The 27038-nt window shown below is 42.0% G+C and overlaps 1 protein-coding gene across 2 annotated transcripts in view; it reads right to left on the bottom strand.

Annotated features, from left to right (window-relative positions):
• pcgf3 (polycomb group ring finger 3) overlaps positions 1–23469 on the bottom strand; it is a 46886-nt gene extending 23417 nt beyond the window's left edge. The window contains exons 1-2 of one of the 2 annotated variants that reach the window (XM_079167243.1): positions 23363–23469; positions 2800–2909 (exon numbers count right to left, since the gene is read on the bottom strand). In XM_079167243.1, the coding sequence (XP_079023369.1) occupies positions 2800–2814 (15 nt within the window). In that variant the 5' untranslated portion in view covers positions 2815–2909; positions 23363–23469. Of the gene's footprint in view, positions 1–2799; positions 2910–18834; positions 18930–23362 lie in introns of those variants that run through there. The other variant, XM_079167244.1, reaches the window with a different exon arrangement.
• Between the last annotated feature and the right edge of the window lie 3569 nt (positions 23470–27038).

Below are 27038 nucleotides of genomic sequence, written 5' to 3'. Positions count from 1 at the left end.
AAATCTTAATTACATGGAGGTTAATCAATCATACAACCGTATTAATACAATTCCTGCTCATACATAGAATAATGCCTCTATGTAGGGAAAGATAAGCCAGTTTCACAAGGTGCTTCATCACTAAAACCATTGAAACTGCCACTGTGAGTACAATGCCGCCAGTAAAATACCCATAATCCCATCACGTTACAATATGTTGGATATTACTGCAGCCTTTTCCGTCAGCTGGCTGGGCTTCATTGTTTTCTATGCCTGGTCTTATTGTACCCACAGAGCCAGTTAGCTGCTTTCCTGCAACAGAGTCCTCGTGTCTCCTGTGTTTCCATCTCCTGGTTGAGTGTCTTTTAGAAGACAACGTTTAAGAGACCGTTGCAGCACTAGTGGCCTGTTTTATGTTGAGATTATAACACTGCGGTTCAGTCATCAGAGACACACTTAGGTATGAGTTCACTAGAACACTTAAGAATGTCTCTACAGACGTGTGTTGAGTAACTGAATGACTGACTGTGGTTTCACTGTGGGAGTAACATCATCAACAGGTCACTAAGAGTCCTCTCTGTTCTCACAGAGCTGATGTGTACAACGGTCAACTAGCCCGTTAGCTCAGAAATATACATTAATGGCCGCCAACAGCAGATATGGGCTGCGGTCGAATAGTGTAAAAATATATGATGGGAAAACTTTATTGTCCATTCTATGACATGAAATGGAGTCTGACTGCACTAATACTCGGCTATGGTGGATGTTGTTATTTTTTAAGCAACTTTATTTATTTATCGCACGATAAGTCTAACGTAAAAATGATCGAGGTCATGTCCATATTTATCGTGCGATAAGTCGATAACGTAAAACTGATCGAGGTCATGTCCATATTTATCGTACGATAAGTCAATACCAAAAGAATTATCGAGGTCATGTCCATATTTATCGCACGATAAGTCTAACGTAAAAATGATCGAGGTCATGTCCATATTTATCGTGCGATAAGTCGATAACGTAAAAATGATCGAGGTCATGTCCATATTTATCGTACGATAAGTCGATAACGCAAAAATGATCGAGGTCATGTCCATATTTATCGCACGATAAGTCTAACGTAAAAATGATCGAGGTCATGTCCATATTTATCGTGCGATAAGTCGATAACGTAAAAATGATCGAGGTCATGTCCATATTTATCGTACGATAAGTCGATAACGCAAAAATGATCGAGGTCATGTCCATATTTATCGTACGATAAGTCGATAACACAAAAATGATCGAGGTCATGTCCATATTTATCGTGCGATAAGTCGATAACACAAAAATGATCGAGGTCATGTCCATATTTATCGTACTATAAGTTGATAACTTAAAGATTATCGAGGTCATGTCCATATATCGTACCATAAGTCGATAACATAATATAGTGAAAGGCCTCTATGTTAGTTTATCGTCACGCTTACAATCTAAACCAAATTGCTGTTAACGAGCTAACTGACAGCTTATTGGGGAATTTCTGTTCATCAACGAGCAGGAATAACTTTTAAAATAACTCAAAGAGAAGGTCTGAACTGCAGTTTTAAAAGAAGTTCTCTTTGGATGAAACTAGACAGCCCTCCAGTATGAGTGCGAGTACAGAGCAGAGACACCCTGAAGAGAGCGCTCGGCTGTCTGGCTCCACTCGTGGTCCGACTCCTGAAGCATTAAAGACGTTCATTTTATTAGAGGTTTTTCCCTCCTGCTTCTGTCTCCACCATACGTCTAATCAGTTTGTTTTCAGCTCACCAGCTCGCTTTAACAATAGGATCTAAAGCCATTATAATGTACAGCTGCTGCTCTGTATGTCATTCAGCCCGTCACACAGCCAGAGCACAACAGCAGCTCCAAATCATCAGATATGAAATTACAGCCAGCTCACACAGATAATAGCTGGCTGTGGCCGGAGAGTTAGACGCTCAGACAGCTGACATCCATCATTCAGAGGCTCCAGCCGGCTCTGAAACCCTCTCTGACTGCTAAACATGTGTACGCTCTGAGCGCTGAGACAGACGTGAAGAAGATAAAGACACAAGAAGAACGGACATGTCTCCAAAGTCCAACTGTCAGCTATTTAAAAAAACGGAAATAAACTAAAAACGTTTATGTTGATGGGGCGTTTTTGTCATCTCATGACTTTTTAAAAGGATTTCACAAACCCAATATGTCGGAGTTAGAGCTGAAGATATTAGTCAATCGATTAGCTGATCAATAAATAACCACTTGAATAATCAATTGTTACGAGCAGAAATACCAGATATTCCCCAGTTCTAGCTCCACAATTGTGAAGCTTTGCTTCTTTTTTGTCTCTTATTTTTAAGACCTTGCATTGCGATGGGAATTTTTCACCATTTTCTGAATATTTATTGCAATTGTTAACATTTTGTAGATCAAAGAAATCAGTCATTTAAGAGAACAATCATCTGATTACTAAAAAAATGAACATAATTCCTAATTTTCTTTGAAGTAATGTAGTTTCAGCTTCCAAGACCAGCATTTATCGAGCCAAACGCAATCGTTAAACCTTTGTTCGTCACCTGTTAACTCAATTATAATTCAACATGTTGGTGCGCTACAGCATCAACATTTGGGATGCACTAAAAGAGGAAATTCTTTACTGAAGTTGACTTCTACTAACAGCCAAACCGTGAGCACCAGAGAGAAACTAAACCCAGTCTTGACACATGTTCATGAAAGTGTGGGTAACTCATCCAGCTTTTGTTTCTGGGTTTTTCCGGCACCGACGAAGAGAAAAGAGTGAACCAGACGCCGTGTTCTTACCCCTAATACCGCCATGCGTCGACTGTGGATGGTGCAGCGGCCACGTCTCTTCCTGCGGTTGTGCGGCCGACAGTGTTAGCTCCTCATCATGGAGAGCCTCTCATTGGAGCCTGAGACAGAGACAGAAAGCAAAGACGTTAGGGAGATGCATTATGAAAATCTCACTGATGTTAAAAAATCGTAAGAATCGGGGCGTGGCAATATCCATTTTTTTGTCCAACAATAGTGGATGTTTAAATTTGGCCAGCCACTCGATAGATTACCATTGTTTGTTTGTTTGTTTGTTTGTTTGGCTGGTGAGTGAAGAACATCTACGAGACACTAAAACCAGTTCAGCTTTAAATTAATAGTTCAACATTTCGGGGAAATGTGCTCATTTAATAGATTTTAGAGTAGAGTTAGATGAGATGATCGATAACACTGTCAGTTAAACATGAAGCCTCCAGCAGCCACTTAGCTTAGCTTAGCTTAGCATAGAGACTGGTCTAGTTGGCTCTGTGCAAAATCTTCCCACCGGCACACCCAAAGCTCCCCAATGAACATGTTAAAATACAGAGAATACAATACAATCTGCTGTTTTACAAAAGGTTATGCGCTGGGCTGTTTTTGACCAAGGCCAAGGAACTTTTGTACTAGATATGTCGGGTTAATGTGTGCACTTTGGAGGTATAGACAGCGGAATTTGTCACCTTTGGACAGAGCCGGGCCGGCTGTTTCCTCGCAAGGATTTCCAAACTTCTCGCACTATTCCTTTAATTAAAATCTCTAAACTTGGCTCGGTGTTCCTGAGCGATCACAGCAAAGAAAGCTACCTACAGGGAGTCGAACCGCAACAGAAATGCCAAGGAATGAATACTTCACTGTACCACCCACGCTGTTTGAATTGTTGAGCCACGAACACGCTTGGCAAGGGAGAACAAACAAAGAAGGAGTCATGTATTACCACTCGTAACACACACGTTTAATGCTGTACAGTGTTCCTTAATACGTGTGGTTGTCCTCCATGGAGGGCAACGGACTTCTGTCAGCAGTGACCCGTCCCGCCGTCGCTTCGTGTGATTCATGGCTTAATTTGTAGGAGTCCGACCGAAGAGGGAACGCAGGACGGACACCCACAACTGTTTCATCCTCCTCCAAAAACACACAAGTCTCCGGTTACAGCAGTAGGTCTGCCTCCGTCTGCTCATCAGACCGTGAAATCAGCCCAGTTAGTCCACAGCGCGTGTGTGTGTGTGTCGGGGGGGGGGGTCGGCTGAGGACGCACGCAGCCTATTAACGAGCTTCACGCAGATGTTATGGTCACATGACGCCTCTGTGATGTAATGTTTTATTTGCGCCCCGGTGAGGGTCGAGTCGAGGTCGTGGGTTTCCTCTTTTTGTTTGCTTTGCGTGGACAGAAACTGTCTGCACCAACAACATGAAACTACACCCACAATGTGAAGGGGTGTGTGGACAGATGTTAACATCTGCAGTGATGCTTGAAAAGCACAACATGTTGTAAAGGACAGATGCCAAATCAACGGAAGGTAAAATACCTCGTGAGAGGAACGAAGAAGAAGACGACACCTAAAGAGTTTAACATGACTCCACTATTTTCACGCTTTCTTCCAGATGTTGGAACCCAGCTGCAGGAACTTGCTCCCATTCAGCCACAAAGAGCATTAACAAGGTCCAGGACTGATGTTGGATATATATATATATAAATAAAATAAAGGATAAAGGATGAAAACAACCTGAGTTCAGTCGAGTTCAGAGCTGAGCTGAGGCTGCTGCATTCAGGTCATGTGAGGACACCAGTGATGTGAAAGCCAGACAGTATATTAAACAGACAGCCTCCGCTGCAACACAAGACTCACTCTCACCATCATGTGGGGGAAACACCGTTATCTCGGTTCACCGTCGGAACCGTTCCTCAAATAATGTAATTGCTCAGCTACCAGGAGCTTATTTACGGTCTGTGTTGGCTTGAATCATGTTGGGGCCGAACTGCACATTATTTTCATGCAACTGTGGTCAAAAACAGCAGTAAGGAGCCGGGTTATAGCTGCACATCTGGGTGGTTTATCTGCTCTGCTTGGCAGGTGGTCAACCCATCCTCCTGATCAACATCTGTAAACATCATTAGATCTGTGATCTGGGAGTCAGATGTGAAATGAACACTCATTACTGTGTTTATCTGAAATCTGCTTTTCTATGAACTCAAAGAGACCAAGAGATCATTAAATAAATCAAATGTTATTGATTCAAGCAGAAAAATGTGACTATGTTTAAACATTTACAGAAATAGACAATTATTATCATTAAAGATTAATCTATTTAAGTCCTGAACCCAAAGAATATTCAATTTATGAGCAGGAGGAGACTAGATAAACAAATATTCTATATCTGAGAAATGAACGAGATAATTTGGGGCATTTTTGCTTTAATGATGGCTCAAAACAATTAATTCATTATTAAAGTTCTTGCCAATTATGTAAAGTGGACAATTAATCAACGTACGTGCAGCTTTAAAAGCAATTATATCCGAATATAATTAAATTAGTCTGCATTAAGAGGCATATTTATTACTATTAAAAGCTCCAGACGTCTCGGGCATTCAGTAACAACATCAGATACCAGCGGAGGCAGCTGCCATGCTGTAATAGTGTGGTGAACAGTAACTGTATTGATTCATCATCACGGCATCGTCCCACTGAAACCTGTCAGGCAGCAACTGTTTCCCACAATCCCACTGAGGAACCGAGCCGTCGCGCTGCTTTTATCAATCATGTTCTACGACAAACGCAAACATCACATCTGTCTAAAGTCCTCATGTGTTCATATCTTTGGTGAAATAAAATAAAGGCTCCAAGAAAGCAATTTTAAAAACACCAGAAACGTAACTTAATTCATGTTTAGCGATGATTTCGACAGCTATCTTTTCATCGTGTACTGTGAGCCTTGATGGCATCTGTTCAGGCTTAAAGAGAGGGACTCATCCTCATCCTCTATTGGTTGAGGATTGGCGTCATTGGTCAAAACATCCATAATAACCGTTCTGCATATTGTTATTGAAGTGGTCTAATAGAAACCTAGACTTCTGCACCTCCTCTTTGCTCTGTTTTCAGAAGATCTAACCACTCACTGGAGACTTTGGCCAATCACAGGTCATTTTAGAGACGGGGCGTTCCTATTGGCTGTTCTGTAAATCCAGATGTGCATGCCTGTTTCAATGGCGGGAAATCGTGCAGAAAAAGTTGCTATTCCAGCATTGGCAACAACTGCCTACACCAACAAAACTCACCTCTTCAAGAAGTACTACCCTGAGCCTTCCACTTAGCACTTATTTTATTCGTATTAGCTTATTGCACTTATTGTAATCGTGTTAGCTCGTTGCACTTATTGTAATCGTGTTAGCTCGTTGCACTTATTGTATGTTGCACTGTACGTTTGCCCTGGTTTATGCTCTTAGATGCTTGCTTAGCAAAGGATATGCACTTATGACTTCTGATGACTAGTAGTTACCGATGTTGAATACACTTATTGTAAGTCGCTTTGGATAAAAGCATCTGCTAAATGACTGTAATGTAATGTAATGTAATGTAACCTACACTACAAAGCAACCCAAAATAGGAAGATGGACTTATTATAAAAGAGAATCTAAATAAACAATAAACACAATAAAACGTGTCAACATCTGCAAAGATCTTTAGAGACGGGGAGAACTTCAACTTGGTCTGGTGGGAGGAGCAGGAGGAGGGGTGTACTTTACCTCGGCTTTAAGTAACCACAGACGCCATGTGCATGTTTTCCGTGTTGTGTTTGGTCAATAAATGCACGTGGATAATAATCAAAAGAGATTGTTCCCCTCCAGCTGTAGAAACCAAAACAATCACAAAGATCTTTAAGCAGAGAAATGTTTGATATCATGTGTGGCACTAAAACACTGGAGCGATCCACCGCAAACAGTTTGCCCTGACCAAACCTATGTCAAAATATACTTTTTGAAATCCACTTGAATTAAAATTGGTTTTCTTCTTCACGATTACGGTGAGGTCGGGGGAGAAATGGCCGAGCCGTGGCTCCAATCTACTCTCCATAATGAAGGTTGTCTGTAATGCTGCTGAATGGGAAAGTGTTCAGTCACTCAAGATAAGAGGATCAGCTAAATGCCGTAAATGTGAAACGTTTTGAGGCTTGATTTGTTGGTGCCCTGATGTAACAAAGTGGAGCTGCCCCTCAGGAGAGCGAGTTGCCCTCTTTGATCCCTGTGAAGTGTAAACCGATTACATCACATGACATTTCACAGCTCCTAATTACAGTCTGCAGAGCCCGGGTTTCACACCTCATCATAACTAACTGTTTACCGGCCAGCTTTCACTTCCCGAAGCGCTAAATAAATAAATGTAAACAGGTACGAGATGAACTGTGAAACGATGGACAGGAAACTAATTCAGTGCAGCAACGACGGGCGGATTATTTACAGCCGTTTTCATTCACAAGGACACAAAGCAGCAACCTAAGCCACCAAATACAAGGAGATGAGGAAACAGGAAACGGACTCTAGTAAACAGGACTGACAGCCCATTTGAGTACTCTATCAGCTTTTACGATGAAGAGGCTCCAAACACTCAGCAAGAGATTTATCATCACTGGCTTTTTGGTTGTTGTGAATGTCAACTTTCTCCGTGTGATTTGAAGCTAAGTGCAAAGACCTGATTTGACAGTGACTGTGAAGAAAAAGCTGCCGACCACAGATTGCTTCACTTTTGGAACCGAAATACACAACATGATATTGGTTTTTATTTCATACGTAATAAAAAGGAACTGCAAAACAAATCAGACGACTAATTTGTCTGCGTCTTTTTTCTCATCAGACTGTGGACCGTGTAGTTAAATACACATTGATGACTCATCTGAGAGGTAAAGATATACAGCCACAACATTTGTTCTCTGAACACGTTCACGCTGTTGTGTTGTTTACAGAACTTAAAGTTCTGACATCAGAGTCTACGGTTTGTCGAAGCTCGACCGCTTCCGGGTGGCGGTGCCACACGACTGTGAGCCTGCTAATATAATGTAAGTCCAGCCTGAACCAAAGCAGAAACAAGTCCTCTGGATACAGCTACGTCTGCAGATTAACTACATTTGCAGTCAGTCATGAGCTGAGCAACTGTCTCAGTAGCTGATAAGTACACACACACACACACACACACACACACACACACTCTCTGGCATCACAAAGAGCCCCTGTTGGCCGCCTGTGGGGATTGGAGTGTTTGGCCTCGGTATAAATTGGCTGCCAGCTGGAGCGACGGACACTGAAGGCCGGCATCAGTAGACGGAGGAGGAGAGGCCTCTTCTTGTGGCGGGAGCTTTGGCTTCACTTCAAAACACACACACACACACTCCCTTGGGCCACACACACACACACAAAACTAAAAGAAAAACACACAAAAGTTTGCCTGAACTGTAAGCATTCACACATTCGCCGTGCCGTCACACACACACACAGTTATTGTCTCCTCTTAATTCTGTTTGATGGCCCTCAATCCTCCAGCCGGGATCGGGTGCCCGGAGGGGGGGGGGGTCGTGCAGACAATAGACGCCTTCCAAAGAGAAGCAGACTGCAGCCGGCCAGGAGGCCCAACGAGCTGCCAAGAAGCAGCAACACTTGAATAATTGAGCTTTTGAGTTCAGCTCGTGGAGGCCAGGAGTGAAGTCGGTGAAGCTGATGCCGAGAGCAGACCCCACAAACTGAAACTCCGGGCTGTTTTCTGCTCTACATATACATGCAGGTGGCAACTTTTTTGATCAACGTTTGTTCTTTATCCTGGATCAGGTTAGTGGCAGGTTGTATAACACTGATCTCACGCATACATTTTAGAAGGTTGATGTTAGAAATAGGCGGCAACCTCCGGTTCTGTAGAGTGAAGCCGATGCGGAAGTGTCTTAAAGCTGCATTCTCTCTACTGACCACCAGGGGGCGACTCCTCTGGTTGTATAGAAGTCTATGAGAAAATGACTCTACTTCTCTCTTGATTTATTACCTCAGTAAACGTTGTAAACATGAGTTTATGGTCTCAATCTCTAGTTTCAAGTCTTCTTCAATACAGCATGATGTTCATTTAGTAAATGATGGTCCATTTAGGGTCAAACAGACCATAAAGCAGGGGATGCTTTGTGGTCTTTATGTTCAAAAACAACATGGCGACGGCCTTAGTTCCAAGATGGTGACGGCAAAATCGCCGAACTCAAGACTTCAAAGCGCCAGTCCACAAACCAATGGGTGACGTCACAATGACTACGTCCACTTCTTATATACAGTCTATTTTTTTTTACAGTGTCTCTTTTTGGTGTAATTGTTTCTTTGATTTAAAAACTGGCACTCGTTTAGCTCTGTTGCACCTTCTGTTCAACTCAAATTCATTAAATTAAAGAGCTCCATTGTTCTTACAACCTTTTAAACATCAACGCTTTATGTTACTTCCTTTTCCTCCAACCAGCCGGGTCCTAACAATCACGTACTGTATGATACTGAACTGGCAGCACGTGTGAGCATAGAAGAGACGGTACACTGAGTACTTCTTTGGGTCTCCCAGAGACGAGACAAGTAAACATCCAGACGTCTTGATCACCAGATATAGAACTTTCATTTTGGGTAAAGTCAGTCAACACGGAGCGATCTGAGGTCAATTTATAGGATTTAAAATCAGTGGGGAAAAAAGAGAGGAAGTGGTTGGAATCCATCATTCATGGACATTTTCTTAATTCACCGGACAATGTACGGAAACAAAAAGTGTATTTTCTAGCTCTGCTCAGTAAAAATGGGTTTTGTACAAAGGGTTAATCATAATGTATTGTGATGTGTTCAATGTTATTTTGTAAATTGTATTTTTTTTTACGAGAAACTTGACTCAATACAGATATTTTTGGAAAATGTTTTAATACAAAATAGATATTAGAGACCTGTTTAACCTACTAACAGTAGCTCTCTGCAGCGTATAAAATATAATTAAAACTATTAACACCAAGATATTTTTTAATCAAAGCAAATATGTTATGTCCTAATCATTTTAAGTGTGTGGTTTTATGCAAATAAGCACTATGGATGACAATAAGAGAGTAGAAAGGAGAACATTTAGAATTTTTTAACGGATTACATCGACTTTGGGACGATTGAAAAAAAGTGAGTCTGGTGCATCTCTAACCTCCGGTGATTTTTAAAGTTTAAAGTAAAGTTTAACAGGTTTGATTCTTTCTGGAGAATATATTTATCTAAAGTCACTCAAGCTGGAGCAATTAAATTTACAGAAAAGTGGGATTATCGGCTGATCGTTTCGCAATTTTTCAAGATAAACTGATCAAATATTCTCTGGTTACAGCTTCTGAAATGTGAGGATTTGCAGCTTTTCTTCGTTCTCTGTTCGTGAAGGAGAAATATCTTTGGGTATTAAACAAGACAAGCTATTCCAATACGTCACCTTCTGGGAAGTCATGATGGACATTCTTTCTGACATTTTAGAGACAAATGAATGTGTGTGACCATTTCTGAACATTCGTACACCGGGTAACGCTGAGCAAGGCAGTAAACACAAGATATGTGAACGTAGTTCAATATGAACGTGGACTGGAGCTCAGAGCTGAACGGATGTGAAGAGTGGAGCTTCTTTACTTTACCTGGTCACTTTAAAGAGGTTTATCTAGCGATGGAGCGCTACAGTCAACATTCAGATCCTCATCCTTTACCTGCTCTGTGTTCATCACTACAGATCCAGTCACTCCCTCTTTTCCCCTCCCACACACTCACCTCACCTGCTGCCCATTTCCCTGATTAGTCCTTCAGCACATAAACCAGCTCATGTCAGCTCGGTTTAGTCTGCATTAAGACCTTCCAGCCTTTATTCTGCCGGTTTGATTTCCTCTAACTCGCCCCTTGTTGGATTTGTTTGCCAGATCTCACCTCTACCTGGTTCTAAACCGTTGTACATTTGGACTATTGTCTAACCTGTCTGTCTGAAACACATGCTGCTTTTGGGCTCAAGCGGTTTCCTGAGCTGTTACACAAGAACCTTTCTTATCACTGGATTTTATGTCTGACAAAGCTCAAAGCCAGTGTTATTTAAAAAAAGAACAAAAACAGTGTTAAACTTAATCCATATAACTATCTAGTTTCTTATCTTCTAGGATTCTGAATCAATTCATAACTTCCAAAAAACAACTTTTAAAAACCTAGATATCGCTACAGCAATACACACACCGAGACAAAGTAGTGTCTACCACAAATCACACAAAATACCAGTTATTTTGTGTGCAATTTTTATTTGGGAAATTGGCAAATTAATCTGAAAAAGCAGCTAGACTAAGCCTACCAATTATATTCATGTAGCAGGCAGCATTTTTATTTTTGACTTCGTTATAAACTCCATAAACTTTACTTATTTTCATGCCAGAATTTGCTCCACCGCCTATTTAAGCGCACAGCAGACTGGAGTAGATCCTGATTTCAATTGATACCGAAGGATTCACACCGCTACTCGCTTTGGTAAAGTTAAAGTTACCTGTGAATATATTTTGCAACCAGTGTTCCTCCTGACTGGTTCTTTTCACATTAAAGTTAAGCCACTTTGATGAGAACAGAAATGACTCCATTAACCTCGGGTCAGGAGCAGAGTTGTGAAACCCGGTTGGATAACGTGCACGGACTCATTTTGACAATTTTTAAAAGCTCAAACTACCGTTTCATGTCATTTATCCGAGGTCGCCACTTCTGTTTCCAACAACTCTGCTTGAGTAACTATCCATGAAGGCCGGGATGATCCGGTTATTGATCTCAGGACCCGATGGCCTCTGCTGAGAGTGGAGCAAGCTAAACAATCACTATGCAGAAGAGACCCGTTTACTTACATGCGGGACCTTTTTAAATCTTTTTCCATTAATTCAATACAGCGAGAGATTAGACGGTCAAATAAACAAAGTCAGCGTGCTTATCTCTGGATGAAACCAGGCGGCAACCTCCACGTCTGAAAAGTGAAGCTGGTGCTGAAATGACTTGTACCTGCATTCTCTCTAATGTCCATCAGGGGGCGACTCCTCTGATTGTATAGAAGTCTATGAGAAAATGACATAATAAATCAAGAGAGAAGTAAACATTGTAAACATGAGTTTATGGTCTCAATCTCTAGTTTCAAGTCTTCTTCAATACAGCATGTTCATTTCGTAAATTATGGTCCATTTAGAGTCAAACAGACCATGAAGCAGAGTATGCTTTAGGGCGGGGATGAAGGAAGCTGATCCTAAAGGGGACGTTGGGAAGATTACCTGGTTTCTTTCTCATACCGGCTCCATACGCTAACAGGGTCGGGTAGTCCCACCGGAGCCACTAATGCAAAAACACATTAGCTATACAGTAGGTTTCCACTAAACGACATGCTTTTAGCATCGCCAAATGGGCTTTTTTATCCTTCACGTTACTCAACACAGGCGCTGTTGTGGAGCATGAGGTGGTCCTACTGTGCAGACAGACGAAGACGTAACATAAGGAGGAGATATCAAAGAGTAAACAGTCCGACACACCGACAGCAGGAAGATTCAGACGAGGCTCTGAAGACATCACTTGAAGCATGTTGTGCCCTTCTCTCTATCCCCATCTGCTAGAAGAGAAATGCATTGAGTCGTTTTCTTATATCGACTTATTCAAATGACTGTTTCACTTTCATTCATTTTCAAATCAATCCTGCCAGACATTTCTCCTGCAAAGCAGATATGTGTCTTTAGCTGCTAAATGCACCACTATGTTCTGTCTGAGCAGGTTGTGTGCACTGACTTTTTACAGCTTTTTTTTCCCTTTCATTTCTTTTCAGTTTGCAACGCTGCACATGCCTCCTCTTCAGTTTACTCCACACAAACAGGAGTTGATCGTGGAAACAGAGAATGCATCATATCCTCAGGGATGAGGGTTGTTATTTTCTTTCCACAGCAAATGAAACGGCTCCTATGAATCTGCTAACGGGCTAGGCTACATCGACACGTTCTACATGAACCAGTTTAGGGCAGTTTCCCCTGCAGTGAGAATGATTGGCTCAATAGTGCGATACCTCATAGACTTCTATACAGTCAGAGGAGTTAGTTGGTCATTAGAGAGATTGCAGCTTTAAGACATGAAGCTTTGGCTTCACTTTTCAGATAGAAAAGCCATTTTTTCATATGAATTATGATTCTGGATCTTTTTCTACAAGTGATGGCCTGGTCCCTAACGTCCCAGCTTACCAGCAGGGCCTTGATCAACCACACCTACTACAGCGACAGCCTTCTCTGCAAACTTCTGAACATAACCGCCCTTTGATATAGAAGTTTGAGACTTACGATGTACATCAACTCATTTCGGCATTTTAATGCAATCCGATAGGCAGTACTGATACCAACAAAGAGTAATTTTGAAGTCATTGAATAAATGTAATGAGCACAGCTTGGCTGCTGCTCCCAGAGTGAAGGGATAACAAAGAAAGTCAAATGATTGTATTCATAGAAATTCTGTTGGCAACGCGACTGAAAATGTTCTTCAACTGTCACAAAATGTAAAGAAGCTGTCAAGAAACCACACCTTCTTTTTCCCCAAAAATGCAAGGCTGTGTAATCTACAGAACACCCAGCACCACAGGTATTAAGGCAGCCGGATTACGCTGCACTTCTAAAGTATTTACGATGCAGTGAGGCAGAATTATTGTGCGTTACAGTTCAGTGTTTATCTCGGCGAGGCAGATGGGTTGATAGCAGTAACTAAAAAGCTGTTTGAGAAACACGAATGAGCCCGAGTCAACTACAACGTCGACCTCTAGACAGCCGACTGAGACGAGTGGATTAAATAAAAGGCTGTCAAGAGGACTGAATGTGCCTGTTGTCTCCTCACCCAAATGTCAAGTACTCCCTTTTTCAAGTCCCAGCAGTAAGCCAGGCTCCGGGTGCGGCGGAGTAATCTTTGCTACATGTTGTCAAGATGCTAAGCAGCTCTTCTCTATCCCGGATAATCATCCTGGGGACCGCCAGCAGTCCCCAAATGGTGCTTTATTTTGGCGGGGGCTGGGACCTCATCAGACCCAACTGGTCTCTTTTTATGTTCTTGTAAAGAGCCGGGCAATAAATCAATATTATATCGACGTCATGATGAAGACTTGTTGTATTTTGGGTATCGTAGTCTGGTGTTACCAGACTGTTCGATTAACTGCTTTCACTCACTTAAATCCACATTACTGATGATTATTAAATCAGAAATATCATGATTTTAATTTGTAAACGCACCAATAATCAAACCAATATTTTGGTTTGGTCAAAAATAAATGGATTTTCTGCGGATCGCCCAGCTCGACCCTCTTGTTTGGTGAAATATGGTGCCAGATAAAGATATGGACGATTTACAAAGTTGAACAAATAGTACAACCACAGATGTTTTGTAACTCTGCGGAATTCAGTTTGTGTTTAATTGAAATGCTGCAGTGTAAATAATATACAACCATATTTAACATATTTGTTAAAATGCATTTATAAATCTAAAAGCTTAGATTTTTTAGTTTGATTTTGCTTGTAATGCAGGAAAATTAAGATATTAAACTTATAGCTGTGGCTCGCTTTGGACATCGGATAAAAGCCCTCGGTGTCAGGAAGCTTCGGGACCTCGCCGTGAGCCGTTTCTAAACACACATTTCTGATTTCATCAGACAAAAACAAGACACTCTTGACGTCGTAGCAGCGAGGAGATGAGCCCGACATGGAAGCAGCATCCAAAGAGAAGGAGCGAGGCAGTGCAGCACCTCATGGTTGTTTAATCTTTGCAGTCTGGGCCTTCATTGCCAACATCAGAGGAGTTATCACATTTTTATAAAGCAGTATTAGGCTTGTCAAGGCTCGGGGGGGGAACAAGCAGAGGCGCTACATCACAAATCAAAGGATAAATATGAAATGAGTCGGGAGGTTTTTCAACGGATCAATCACATCGAACGTCTGCTGTTAGCAACCGATCAGAGCAGCACATGACAATGTTGGGAAAGTATCAATAAATATCGTTACGTTTCATCTAAACTAATAACAAGCATATACTAACTCAATACTCTGTAGTTACATACAACTATTCTATCTGTATGTGTGTGCATGTTAAGAAAGTCAGTGTATAGCTGGAAATATAATTTCTTCTTTGTATTAGTTTCACTTGAAACGGTTCATTTTGCACTTAAGTTCTTAGTAAAGTAAGAAAATCAGCACTATTCATTTGTCAAGTGTTTAATTCAGACAAAACTAGGCTTTGCCATGTGCTCATTATACAACGGTTGACAAAGTTACTCTTCATTTTACGTGCGTTTTCCTGCTCGTTTCTGTCTTTTCCGAAATAAACTTCAAAATAAAACCTCCGCTAGATTTATGCAACAAAACCACCCCAAGTTTTGGAACAGATCGTTGTTTGGGTTCAAAAATAACACAAAGATCGCTTTTCGGTCGGTCGTTATACTTCCTCGTTCATGATTACGTGCATGACGAAAAGCTTTCTTGGGCTACCTACGAATTAGGGCACATTATTTTACGTATAAATATAGGAGGGAAACTATGGCCGCCAAAGAGCGGAGACATTTTTGTGGACTGACCGACCGACAGATCGAGACATAAGAGCTGCTGGTCGCGGCTCAAAAGTAGAGACAACAAACCCGATCAGGTGCCGATGCGTGAAGTTTGATTATCACCAGCTGGACATGGACCACGAATATAAGTTCATCTGCACATACACCAGCTTCAGGACCACTGTTGAGCAGTAACACCTGAATAAAGATTGTGTTATAGTGACTGCGGCTGCATTTACTCAGACAGTGTTAACGCGTTGCCTCGACGCTGCTGGGTGCTTTTATCACAGCCTCACAAACACACTTAAATTAAAGTCTGACTTCTACATGGTGCTCTCTCTCTGTGACAGCGTCCTGAGGCTCAGCGCTCACAACAGCATAATGAGGGCTGAAACAAGCGTTTGACTGGTGGAGAAAAACCTTTTATCACATAAAAGAGTTTAGATAGACTTTATACTGTAGCAACAAGCAACAAGAACTTCCCCGGGCCTGTGAGAGAGCTCCCTGTCTGAAATGTCCCTTCTTTGGTGAGCTGAGTGTTGAGTCCTCCACCTGCCACTTACCCCGACAATGCCTCAGCGGTGCACCATTCAAACCCTGTATTTACTCAGGGAAGGTGTGCCGAGCGTGCATCCTTCTGCTTTACGGTTACACCCAGTCCCACCACAGACACCTATACGTCTCGCCCGGTGAGACTGGGAGTTCAGTGCTTTGCTTAAAGCCGCATGGACAGCAGCAGAGCAGGGAGGTCTCAGATTCATTATGATTTGTTCACGTTAATAATGATAATTTGGGGGATTTTCTTGGCAACAATGGGCTGGGTTTTTCGGTTGGATGATTTTTTAAATCTGGCTCACTGTTGCTGGTTTCTCCAGTACCACCTATTAAAACTTTGAGCCTCTACATGCTGTATTTCATGTCTTTCAAAACACATTTCCCTTACGGCCTTTACTTCCTGTTTTTAGGGAGGACGCTGCCCTTCATTTCCTCTACTGGTGACAGCGATGCAGTAACAACAAACACTGTAGTATGAACGGAATACTTTCACTATCTATTAATGTGATGATTTACTTGATTGATCTTTTATTCTTTTAATAATTTTCAGAATGACATCTTGAGATTACTTGTATTGCTGACCGTCCAAAACCCAAAGATATTTAAATAACTATCATTAAGATGTGATTACAGAAAGAAGCAGACTGCAGCTCATAATTATCTTACAATCAATTGACGATGACAATAACTGACGTTTAATTAGCGGTTGACAGACTATTGGACTAATTGATGGATCATTTCAGTTGTGAAGTACATTCATTGCCGTTTTGTGCCGCGAAGCAATTAGTTCGACTTCCCACCAAAATCCAACCCAGTGGATCCAAAATACAGCAAACAATGACGAATAGCTTTATTAGTGGAACAAAGAACTGGAATAAATCTGGAACTGGATCAAACTAATTCATTCTCAGTTTATGCCGTAAAGCAATGGAACAATTCTTCTTCTATTTAAAACAAACAACACATTTCCTGTGCACCAGAGAAGAATAAACCAGAAGCTTTCCTTAGCAGGAGATAATAGCTGAAATATGAAAACACTGCAGATCATAACTGGTCCTCATACAGTAATATTGATCTTTACTCACATATTGTATCATCCATTTCTAAGAACTCTAAGGCTTACACCTGTCACTGATGCTAAACACACACCGTTAAGAGAAAAGTCCCCTCAGGTGAAAGTAGTCCTCTTCTGAGGCTCTTGGCCTGTTGACCTCCATGATAACGACACCAGAGACCCCGAGGGGCCACAGAGGATTCAGTGGAGGTCACTTCAAAAAGGTCACGGAGGCGGGAGGCAGACGACGCAGACAAAAAACACTCGATGTCACCACTGATTTATCCGTCGGTAGTTCTCACCATTAACTTATTTATTCATTCAGTCTATGAAATAAAATCACAAGTTCCTGAAGGCAAAAGAATCTCTTCAATGTGCTTCTTTTGTCCACAATAAAACCTATTTAATTATACAACTATAGAACACACACATGTCAAATAAACCAGCAAGTGTTTGCTCTTCTTTCCTGATAAATGACTTGAATGATGATCGATTGGCAGCTCATCTTCCGACTGATCAAGTAATCTATTACACCCCCCCTCCACTGAATGACTGCTGTACTCTCATCTGTTATCGATGTCTGTTTGCGTCATTTTTAAACTTATTACATTTTAAACAAATGCCGATCGTTCCTCAGAGTGAACACATTGAACACATTCGGCCCCGCGGTGGAGAGGAAACCTGCTGCAACACGGAGGACGCAACGAGCAGCGAGCCGTCACGTGGGGTTTTGTTGGGTGAACCGTCTCGCTTTTCCAGTTTTAAACCACAAACTGTTGGGCTCCGGGCCCAGAGCGATGACAGTTATTACTCATTTACGGTACGAGCCGAGCACGAGGCGAGCCAGTAATTAATTCCTCATTTGGCCGACCGACGTTCATTTACAAACGGCTTTCTGGGCTCGTTAAACCTGACGGAGACGCTGAACATTGCTGTCACTTGTGCGTCTCCGTGTTGCAGACTTTCGGGAGATGTTGGTGTGAAACAAAGACCTTTCGCTGACCCTTTTAAGCATTTTTCTTTTTTTTTAATCAAACAGCCGACAGGCCGCTAAATAAAAGTTGACCTGTGAAATTGCCTGGTTCTTTCAGGAGAGCCTCTCACGCCCAGAACACGGCAGGAGAGCAGGTGAGATTGTGAAATCATAGCCAAACAATGGCGGTTGTGACAAAACATCTCCTAACAAAATCTCAAATTCCATTTTTATGAATCATAGACGCCTGAGCTTCCTCTCCATCCACAACACCAATCATTTAAGCCGAGTGAGTGGGCAGCAGGACTCTAGTCGTTGGTGTTTAAATAAATATATTTGATGCACAATAGTCAGCTTTGTTAAAACAACTTGTGGAATAACAAGTGATTGTTTTTTTCCCCCTGGAGGCATGAAGAGACGTTGAGGCAATACTGAGTGAAATATTTCCACAAACTTCCTGGCTCTCAGAGCCGGTGCTGGTGGGAAAACATGCTGTGGGTAAATAAAACAAAAAATGACAGAAAAACACTGTTGTAAACACATTTAATGCATTCAACAGCATCCTATTAGATGTTGGGTTGGAGGCTAGAAGGTATCTACCAACCTCTCCAAACCTGACACGAACGAGCAGCTGCAGTTTAATGTTTTTAGCGACCAGAACAAGCCGCAAACTAGATTTATACGCAACAAGCCAATAAATCAAGTGCAGGTTTAAACTTGAAAGGAAATCAATCATGAGGCAGAGCTGGAATGATCAATTACCAGTCGAGTCCAGTGCAGATAATCAACATGTGGAACTTGTACTGTTGAGATAAGACACGATGAAATTTAGAAAGCCTCCAGTATGGCTGCCGGGGGGGTTACATCACCTTAAAAAGCCCAAAGAGAAACCCTCCCAGAGCAGCTTTCAGCCTCCGTGTACACCGGCTCCTGCTTAGCAGCCCGCCGCTGCACAACTAACTGGATTCAAAAAGGTACCTCGATCACGGAGACAGACTCTGACGTTTAATAAAAACCTCGTTCTCCCTGAATGAAAAATAAGAACCTCCGGAATAAAGCGGACAGGACGTCAGGGAAGAGGAACAGGGACTGTTTAGTGTTGTCTGTGTCTGTCGGGTGTTTCTAATGTCAACATAAAAGCCAGTCAGACCGTTTAAATCCTCATAAACCTGTTGACGAGCAGTTACTCCAGATTGTTGACATAAAACAGATCCGATCGGTGGAAGCAGGAGGCCGTGAATCTCATCTGGATGATGAGTCAGCGTGGCCCCACCTGACCCGAGGATACATTCTGCTTTTATTCCGATTTACTGTGTATTATTAATATTCTGCACTGATTTAATGTGTATTATTAATATTCTGCACCGATTTAATGTGTATTCTTATAATTCTGCACTGGTTTAATGTATATTATTAATATTCTGCACTGATTTAATGTGTATTATTAATATTCTGCACCGATTTAATGTGTATTCTTATAATTCTGCACTGGTTTAATGTATATTATTAATATTCTGCACTGATTTAATGTGTATTATTAATATTCTGCACCGATTTAATGTGTATTCTTATAATTCTGCACTGGTTTAATGTGTATTATTAATATTCTGCACTGATTTAATGTGTATTCTTTACATTCTGCACTGGTTTAATGTGTATTCTTATGATTCTATGTGCTCTGACTACAGAGAAGAATCTTTGTCATTTTCTTCAGTGAGGGATTTCTATGTGCTCTCGTTTAAATAGTGACTCATCACTTCTGGATTCAGAGGTTTTCTTGACTTCTTGAAGCTACTTCAGGTTTTATTCGTTGGTCAGTTAAGAGCGGTTCGCCGATCTAAGTAGTGCTCAAGAGAATTTAAAGAGAATGAAAACATGTCGAGACTCACTCTGTAAAATCTGCTTTTTTTTTTTTACTCCGCCATGGAGGTTATGTTTACGCTTCAGTTTTTGTCTTTTAGTCCGTTTGTCAGCAGGATTACAGGAAAACTACTCACCCGAATTTTATCAAATTTGGTGGAAGGGTGTAGCATCGGCCACAGAAGAACCCGTAACATTTTGGACCGGATGCTCATCACAAGGCGGATGCAGACATTGTTTTTGACTCATGGAAACTACAAGAAATCTTTGTCGACTAATCGCTAAGTTATTTTAATCGACAGATCTGTAAAACTGAGTTTCTCCTCACAGAATCACACAAAAAGAATCTCTTTAAACCTTTACCCGAGTTGTGCTCGTTGTAGTTGTAATAAAAAACCTGACTGACCGACTGAGAGAGGGCGGCCCTGATGGAAACATCTCCGCTCTCCGAGTGTCCTTCTACTCATTAGTTGCATGTCTTACAGCCTCGTCCTATCAGGAAGCCGTCCAGCACGACTGATCCACGCGTCTTTGACAACTTGCACGGCGAGTAAGCCAACTACTGTACCTGGCGAGCTAACCGCTAACCAGTCAGCCAGTCAGCCACAACAGCACTCCAAGCTTCTTTTTATTCTCCTTTAAATGAGGCATGTTCTCCCCCCGTGGTATTTAGCTCTCAGGATTGTGCATCCTTTCACTAAAGACTTATTAAAAAAGGGGGAAAGCGCTCTGAACTTGCCATCTGATTGGTCACTTTGGACTCTATTCTATCCCCTCAAACGTTCCACAAATTTAAATGATCTCTCGCTTTCAAAACTAACTGATAAACTTTGCTGGTTTAAAGCGACGTGTGTTCAGACCGACAGCAGCGCTGCTGCGCGACATGAAGCCTCCTCGTTCACTTCAATGAGACCTCTCTGTGTGACGGCACACAAGTTGAACCTGGCTCAACTTTTGATCTGACAAAGCGTGGTGTCAATGACGGACACGTCACACTGCCGGAGGATAGGATGAGTGCAGCTGTGATAGCTTTACACGAGTGGTTAAATTACAGAATCATAAACGGCTGAGCAGCAGATTGATAATAAACCCCGTGGAGGTTTTTTAAACCTCGCTGCCATGTTCTGTCGGATCCCGAGGCGTAAACGGGTTTTCCAGCGACATAAAGCTTTCCGGACTGTCCGAATATCATTCCTCGTCAAATGTTTGAGGAGAAAGTGAGACCGGTGCTGAGGATTTAATCTGCAGAGAGACATTCTCCACAGTTACTCAGTAGCTCATTTAGGAAGCTGTCTGGGATCATTTCCTGCATGTTCTGTAGTTTAAAATCACTCTTCTTTCATTATCAAGCAGCCCTTAAGAGGTCATACTCTGCTCGACAGTCCTGGAGGGGGAGGCAGCTTTATCTGACTGCCCAGTGGGACCATTAGGATTGTTTAAAACGGAGCGAGGACGCGCGTTTGGGGTCAAAATCAATGTCATTTGTGTTCATTATGCAGTAGAAATCCTGCTATAGAAAAGAAACACTCATGAGCCATTACTCGACTTTAGGTCAGAGGTCATTTGGGGTTCTTCCTGCAAAGTCAGCAGAAACCTGACGTGAACGTCTTACGCAACAGCCGTATCATATGGTATCTCTCGGGCACGGGCCAGGTAACATTCAAGAGCCGTCACTCAGGGCAGCGAGGTCCTTCGGCCTCAGCTCTTTTGGGTTTTCCATTAGAAAAGCACGGCTGAGGCAGAGAGGGGGCCATCCTTTAACTTCTGATTGGCGCTCTATGGGAAATCAAAAGAGTGAGTGGAAGCCCACATCCAGGGGAGGCCGGATCTCTTTCCTCTGCGACGGCATGAAGGCATCAGAGAGCGGCTCGGCTCTTGCACTACGTTTAGTAGCAGAGTGTTAAAAGGATTTAAAGCTCTCAAAAGCAGGGAGAGAGAAACACTCGCACACCGTGGGCTCTTTCAATATCACAACATTTGAATTAATTAGCAGGTAAAATGTGAGCGAAGCGCTTCGAAGCAGCCCACCCTGTTAGTCCGGTTGTGGAGGTTCAGTTCCCAGATCGGCGTAGCCTCGGGTAGCTTTAATGTCAACACACAGAAAGTCTGCCGAGCGTCAACTCAGCGCCGACGTGGTCGTTTTCCCTCACGCCGGAAAAAGAAAGTCATTTTTACAGAGCACGCAGGCTGACGAGCTGCAGATCAACAGATGTATTAAGACGTCTACGCTACAAGTTCGGCCTGCGTTTGGTTGAAAAGTCAAAGATTTTAGACTCAAAGAGAGAAAGCGCTGGACGAATATTTCAACATGAATTTTCAAGAAGTTCTATGAAAGAGAAAAGTCGGCGGCTGCACCAGAATGAGAACAAATTTTCCTCCTCCCTCCAAGTCCAACATCTCACTGAGCATGCAAACATGTTGTTCATTTTAAAAAGTTCAACAGCTGGAAACAACATGTTTTCATACATCACACATGTGACAACTAGATGGGACGTCACAAACATCCAGTGCTCACACGCTCACGTGTTGCACAGAGAAAGTTTTGAAACATCCGTCAGGAGTCAAAGTGAAACAGGACTCCGGGCGTTAGTGACTAGCTGAGGGAGATATCGGCACAGATGTGGCTGAGACTAAGCTTTCTACACACAGACAACCACATCCAGCCCAGTTTAGACTCCTCCATCTCTTGTTGTGACCCTGCTGACCACCCGGCACAGCTTCCTGTGTCTGCACAGGGAGTCAAAGTTAAGGAAACCCCAGAAGGTGAAGCCTGGTCCTGGTCCTGTTAAAGATGCACACAACTAATCAAAAAGGCACAGACTGTCCCCCCCTCTCACACACACACACACACACACACACAATGTCACACAGGGCTCCTCGCTGCAGCAGCACTGTGGAGGGGCGACATCCACCCCAGAAGAAGAAGAAGAAGAAGAAGAAGAAAATGCACCAACTTTCTGTCTTGATTTAATCTAAACCTCATGTAGATCCTCCACACACACACACACACACACACTGAACTTTGGACGGCTGGAGGAGGTTAGCCTAATGGTGGACCAGGATTTTAGTTTTTCACGAGCACTCCGGCTCACTGATAAAGAAGAATTGGGTGTTTGAGCTTGAGAGGAACAACAGCATTTAAAAACATGACGAGACAGGCAGCGAGACAGGCAGCCGGAGCCTCCTGTCCTCTCCGGGGCCGGCTAACCGTGTGTGCATCCCGGTGGTTAGCATTTACATTAAACCGTTAAATATGCACGTTTACCCCCTTACAAAAAAAAAAACTCCATGTTATGCATGCAACTGCGGGGCCCGGCGCCGCCATACACCACCCCACACACACACACACACAAAACAGCACGTATAGCATGCCCCGTAGCACCAAGCGGAAAGAGACATGCGAAAAATGAGGAGGTGGTGGTGGTGGAGGGGAGGAAGGGGGGGGTGCAAGAACCGGGACCGTAAACCGGCGATAGACCCCACCGGAGACGGAACACGAGGAGCAACATGAGGAGGTCCAGAGTTAGACGAACTAACCTGGTTGGGAGCAGCACGGTCCGCTGGATACTGGGGTTGAATCCGAGTTAAATCCACTAGCAGTACAACAAAGAGGCGAAAATGACCGAGCGGCCGCGGAACAGGCCGAAACAGCACAATCCTGGAGCTGCGCATGCGCACGGCACAGACAGCGTGTGAGGAGGAGGGGGGGTGAGGGGGGATGAGTGCAACTCATTTTTAAAATTGATCCGCTGAGTGTGTCATTCATTATTAATTTTAAGGAAATAAGCTCCCAGTCGACGGTTGTTTTCATTGACAGAGACACACACAAATAGAGCTTTAATGTCCCGGAAACTGTCTGCACAAATACATCCATTTAAAATATGTGACAACAAAAGAAAAGTTTTAGACATTAATAAACTCACTGCCGATGAGATGCTGGTAATGAACACATGAAAAAGCTTTTTAAATGTAACCTGATATATTTCATTCTGAACCACGATAACAGTTTGTTTTCAATGCCAAAAATGAAACTTGAACCTCAACTTTAAAAAGCTCAAAACAAAAAATTATGAACTCCATGTCAACGAAGCAGACTCCGTCCATCTGACGAGGAAGATCACGTGTTATGATCAAAAGCTCCAGGACATAAATGTCTGAAGGACCTTGCAGTGAGACGTCAACTCTAATAAAAAAAACTGCATTCACCCATATTTATTCATGTGCTAAATGTGTATACATAGTAAAGTAACCCACCAAACTGTGGAATACAATGAAAATAGAAAACTAAATATAAAGTTTGTAAGTAAAAGCAGTGTTCAGGTCCATCCATCCATCTTCGTCCAGTTATCCAGGTCCAGTCAGCTGACTTAGAAAGGTATTCCAGACGCCTTCAAACATTTGCCAGCTCCTCCTGGAGAACCCAGCAAACACATTAAAGTGCAAAAAGGTACCAGTTATATAAATGATATGTAATTAAAAGAAGAAGAAAAAAACATTCATACATACAGGTGTTATCCACGTTACAGACCTGCTGGTATATTAAATGTGGCTTTTCCTAAAGGCTTCCAGGTGACGGGAGTAGAGCCGGGTCAGGTTCTGGATAAGTTCAAATCTCTAATGAGCCGTTATATGAACTGAGAGGGTGATGAGGGAACGAGATGCAGGTGAGGCAACTGCAGAGCAGACGAGGAAGGTGGGGACAGGTGTGTGTGTGTGTGAGAGAGACAGAAAGTGACGAAATGAACTTAGAAAAGATTGTGTTGGATTGTCAGATATTGCTGTTATATTGTCCCCCAACTGTCGATAATATTCTTTAAACTATTTAAGTGCGACAGAAGCATCTCCACAGTAATATCAACATGATTGTATTCTGTGTTTCGTCCATTATGCTGATACCTTTGACCCTTTTTTAATTTGCTGTTGTCACATTTATGAAATTGTGGAAAATAAAGACTGTAGAAGATAGAACTTTATTCATCCTGAGGGAAGTTGTTGTGCAGCGGTAGGAAAGAGTGCAATTATAAACGATCAAGAAAGGTGCAAGTGTATCCAAAATATACAGTTTGTAGATGTGAGACATGGATTTGAACATTAACACAAGTTGCCATCATGTAACTCAATATCAAAATAACACTTTTTCTGTGAAAATCATTGAAATAGTTGATTTAGAATCATAAAACTAAACATTACAAACGTACCTTTCATTCTTTCAGAAGCGTTCTAAACTCAGCAGTGGGAGAAGCTATAAACACAAACTAACAAATAATGTTTTTATGGGAAGAAATACCATAATTGCTTGGTTTTGATCCTGAAAAACTCTCAGTACACACCTGCTCCAGATTCTTCAGTAAATCAGAGATCATTTAGGCTCCAAGACCGTTTAGTGCTCACAAGCCAACGCAGTGATTCAAGGACGGGTTCAGTGAGCTCCACGTTCTTGGTGTTCGTGAGGACAGAATTGTCATTAAATGGGATGTTAAAGCACAAGCCTTGAGGTGATTACGTTTGGGTATGAGGTTGAAGATGGCTGCTGAGGTTAAGATCAGGGCTGGTTTGGTGCTGGGTAAAGATTCGGTGTGATTAGAGTTATGTAACGGTGTGGGTGGGATGCATGCAGTCAAACCATTGTCATGAAATCTGGCTCCTAACTGGAAATAATGATGTCGAAACAAAAAGTAGCCATTTATCCAAAATCTGTTTTTAGCACGACCACAGGGCAACATCTGCTGACACTCGGAGGCTTTTAAATCTCTGACGGAGGATTCAGCCTCACGCTGCAGCCATGCTTTTGTTATTCTTCATCTGTGTATGTATAGCTCTTCACCACAACACAGAATCTCCTCTTATTCTTGGTGCAGGATGTAGAGTAACTCAATTGAAACCTTCCGGGGGCTGTGGTTACTTTAACTCAATCAAGTGAGTCATTTCCAGGAGCCGCTGAGCTTCGTAAGAAGAGGCCACAGTACGAGCTACCTTTAGTTAAGATTACAGCGACTTAAAACTAGGACGGTAAAATACTATTGTATGAGCTTATTATTTGTGTTTTCTCTTTTCTGTGCTGATGTTGACGTAAAGCACTTTGTAACACGTGTTTAGAAAGGTGCTATATAAATAATGTTCTTCTTACTTGTGCTAAAATTCTTTTGTGTGCACATTTATGAAAAAGAAAAAGCTGAAATATCACAAGTTTAGCTCAGGTTGGAAAGTTCACATGACATGGTGGCCTCCATACTTCTTTAAAGGATGACGTTTGGAACAACCAGCTCCTCGTGGAGCTTAAACACACATGAAATCCTGTTTGCAGTTCGCATGAAAGCATTTAAAAGACTCTCCGACTGTGAGAAATAAGATCCTTTGGTGTGATGAAAGCAAGGTAGAAAGTGTGCAGACTGCAAAGCTTGTAGCGTCACAGCTAAGAAGGCTGGAGGCTGTAATAAGAACCTGAATAACGTTAATGTGATATTTCAGTTTTCTCTTTTTAATAAATTTGCCAAAAATTCAAATACTTTTTTCTGCTTTGTCATTTTGAGGTTTTGATCAATGAGAGGGAATATTAAACTGTTTAAGCATAAGGCTGCAACATTATAACAACATGTGAAAACTTTCTGAATGCACTATATTAACCCTCTTGGGCGACAACAAGAGTTTGAGTTTGAAATACATGATAAACAGTATTGACTGTAATTGATTTTACAAAATGGAGAACTCTGAGGTCAACTTGATAAATCAAGCATTTCTCCCCCCAAAAAAGTTGGCTTTTTCTTACCAGAATGTTTGGACTTTTTGGCCCAGATGTTATAAATAAATGGTTCACCTTTTGTTATTTATCATTTTCAGTGCTCCGACTAACACATGAGCATTTTGTTATTGTTTTAATGCTGAATCCATCAGGTTATGAATTGAATTATTTCACATTTTCAAAGTATTATTCCAACAATAACATGTATTATTATTATATATATTGAAGTTATCGTGGCATTGTCTTTTTTTCTCATCAATATGTTATCATGTCTATGGTTTTTAATACACAAAAGACAAAATCAGAGACATTAGACCAGTTTAATAGGAACACCTTAGCTGGACTCATGATTCAACTGGGCCGGTTTCACTTAGTTTCACTTTCTTTTAAAGTGAACTTGTTAAACGTAACACTGAAGAATCACAAAGGGTTAAAGAGAGGGTCACGTTACGCTCGGTGCACTCAGAGAAGTTG

This window comes from Pholis gunnellus (genome assembly GCF_910591455.1).
Source record: "Pholis gunnellus genome assembly, chromosome: 10".
Classification (NCBI taxonomy): Eukaryota; Metazoa; Chordata; class Actinopteri; order Perciformes; family Pholidae; genus Pholis; species Pholis gunnellus.
This window is presented reverse-complemented; position numbering and strand designations above follow the sequence as displayed.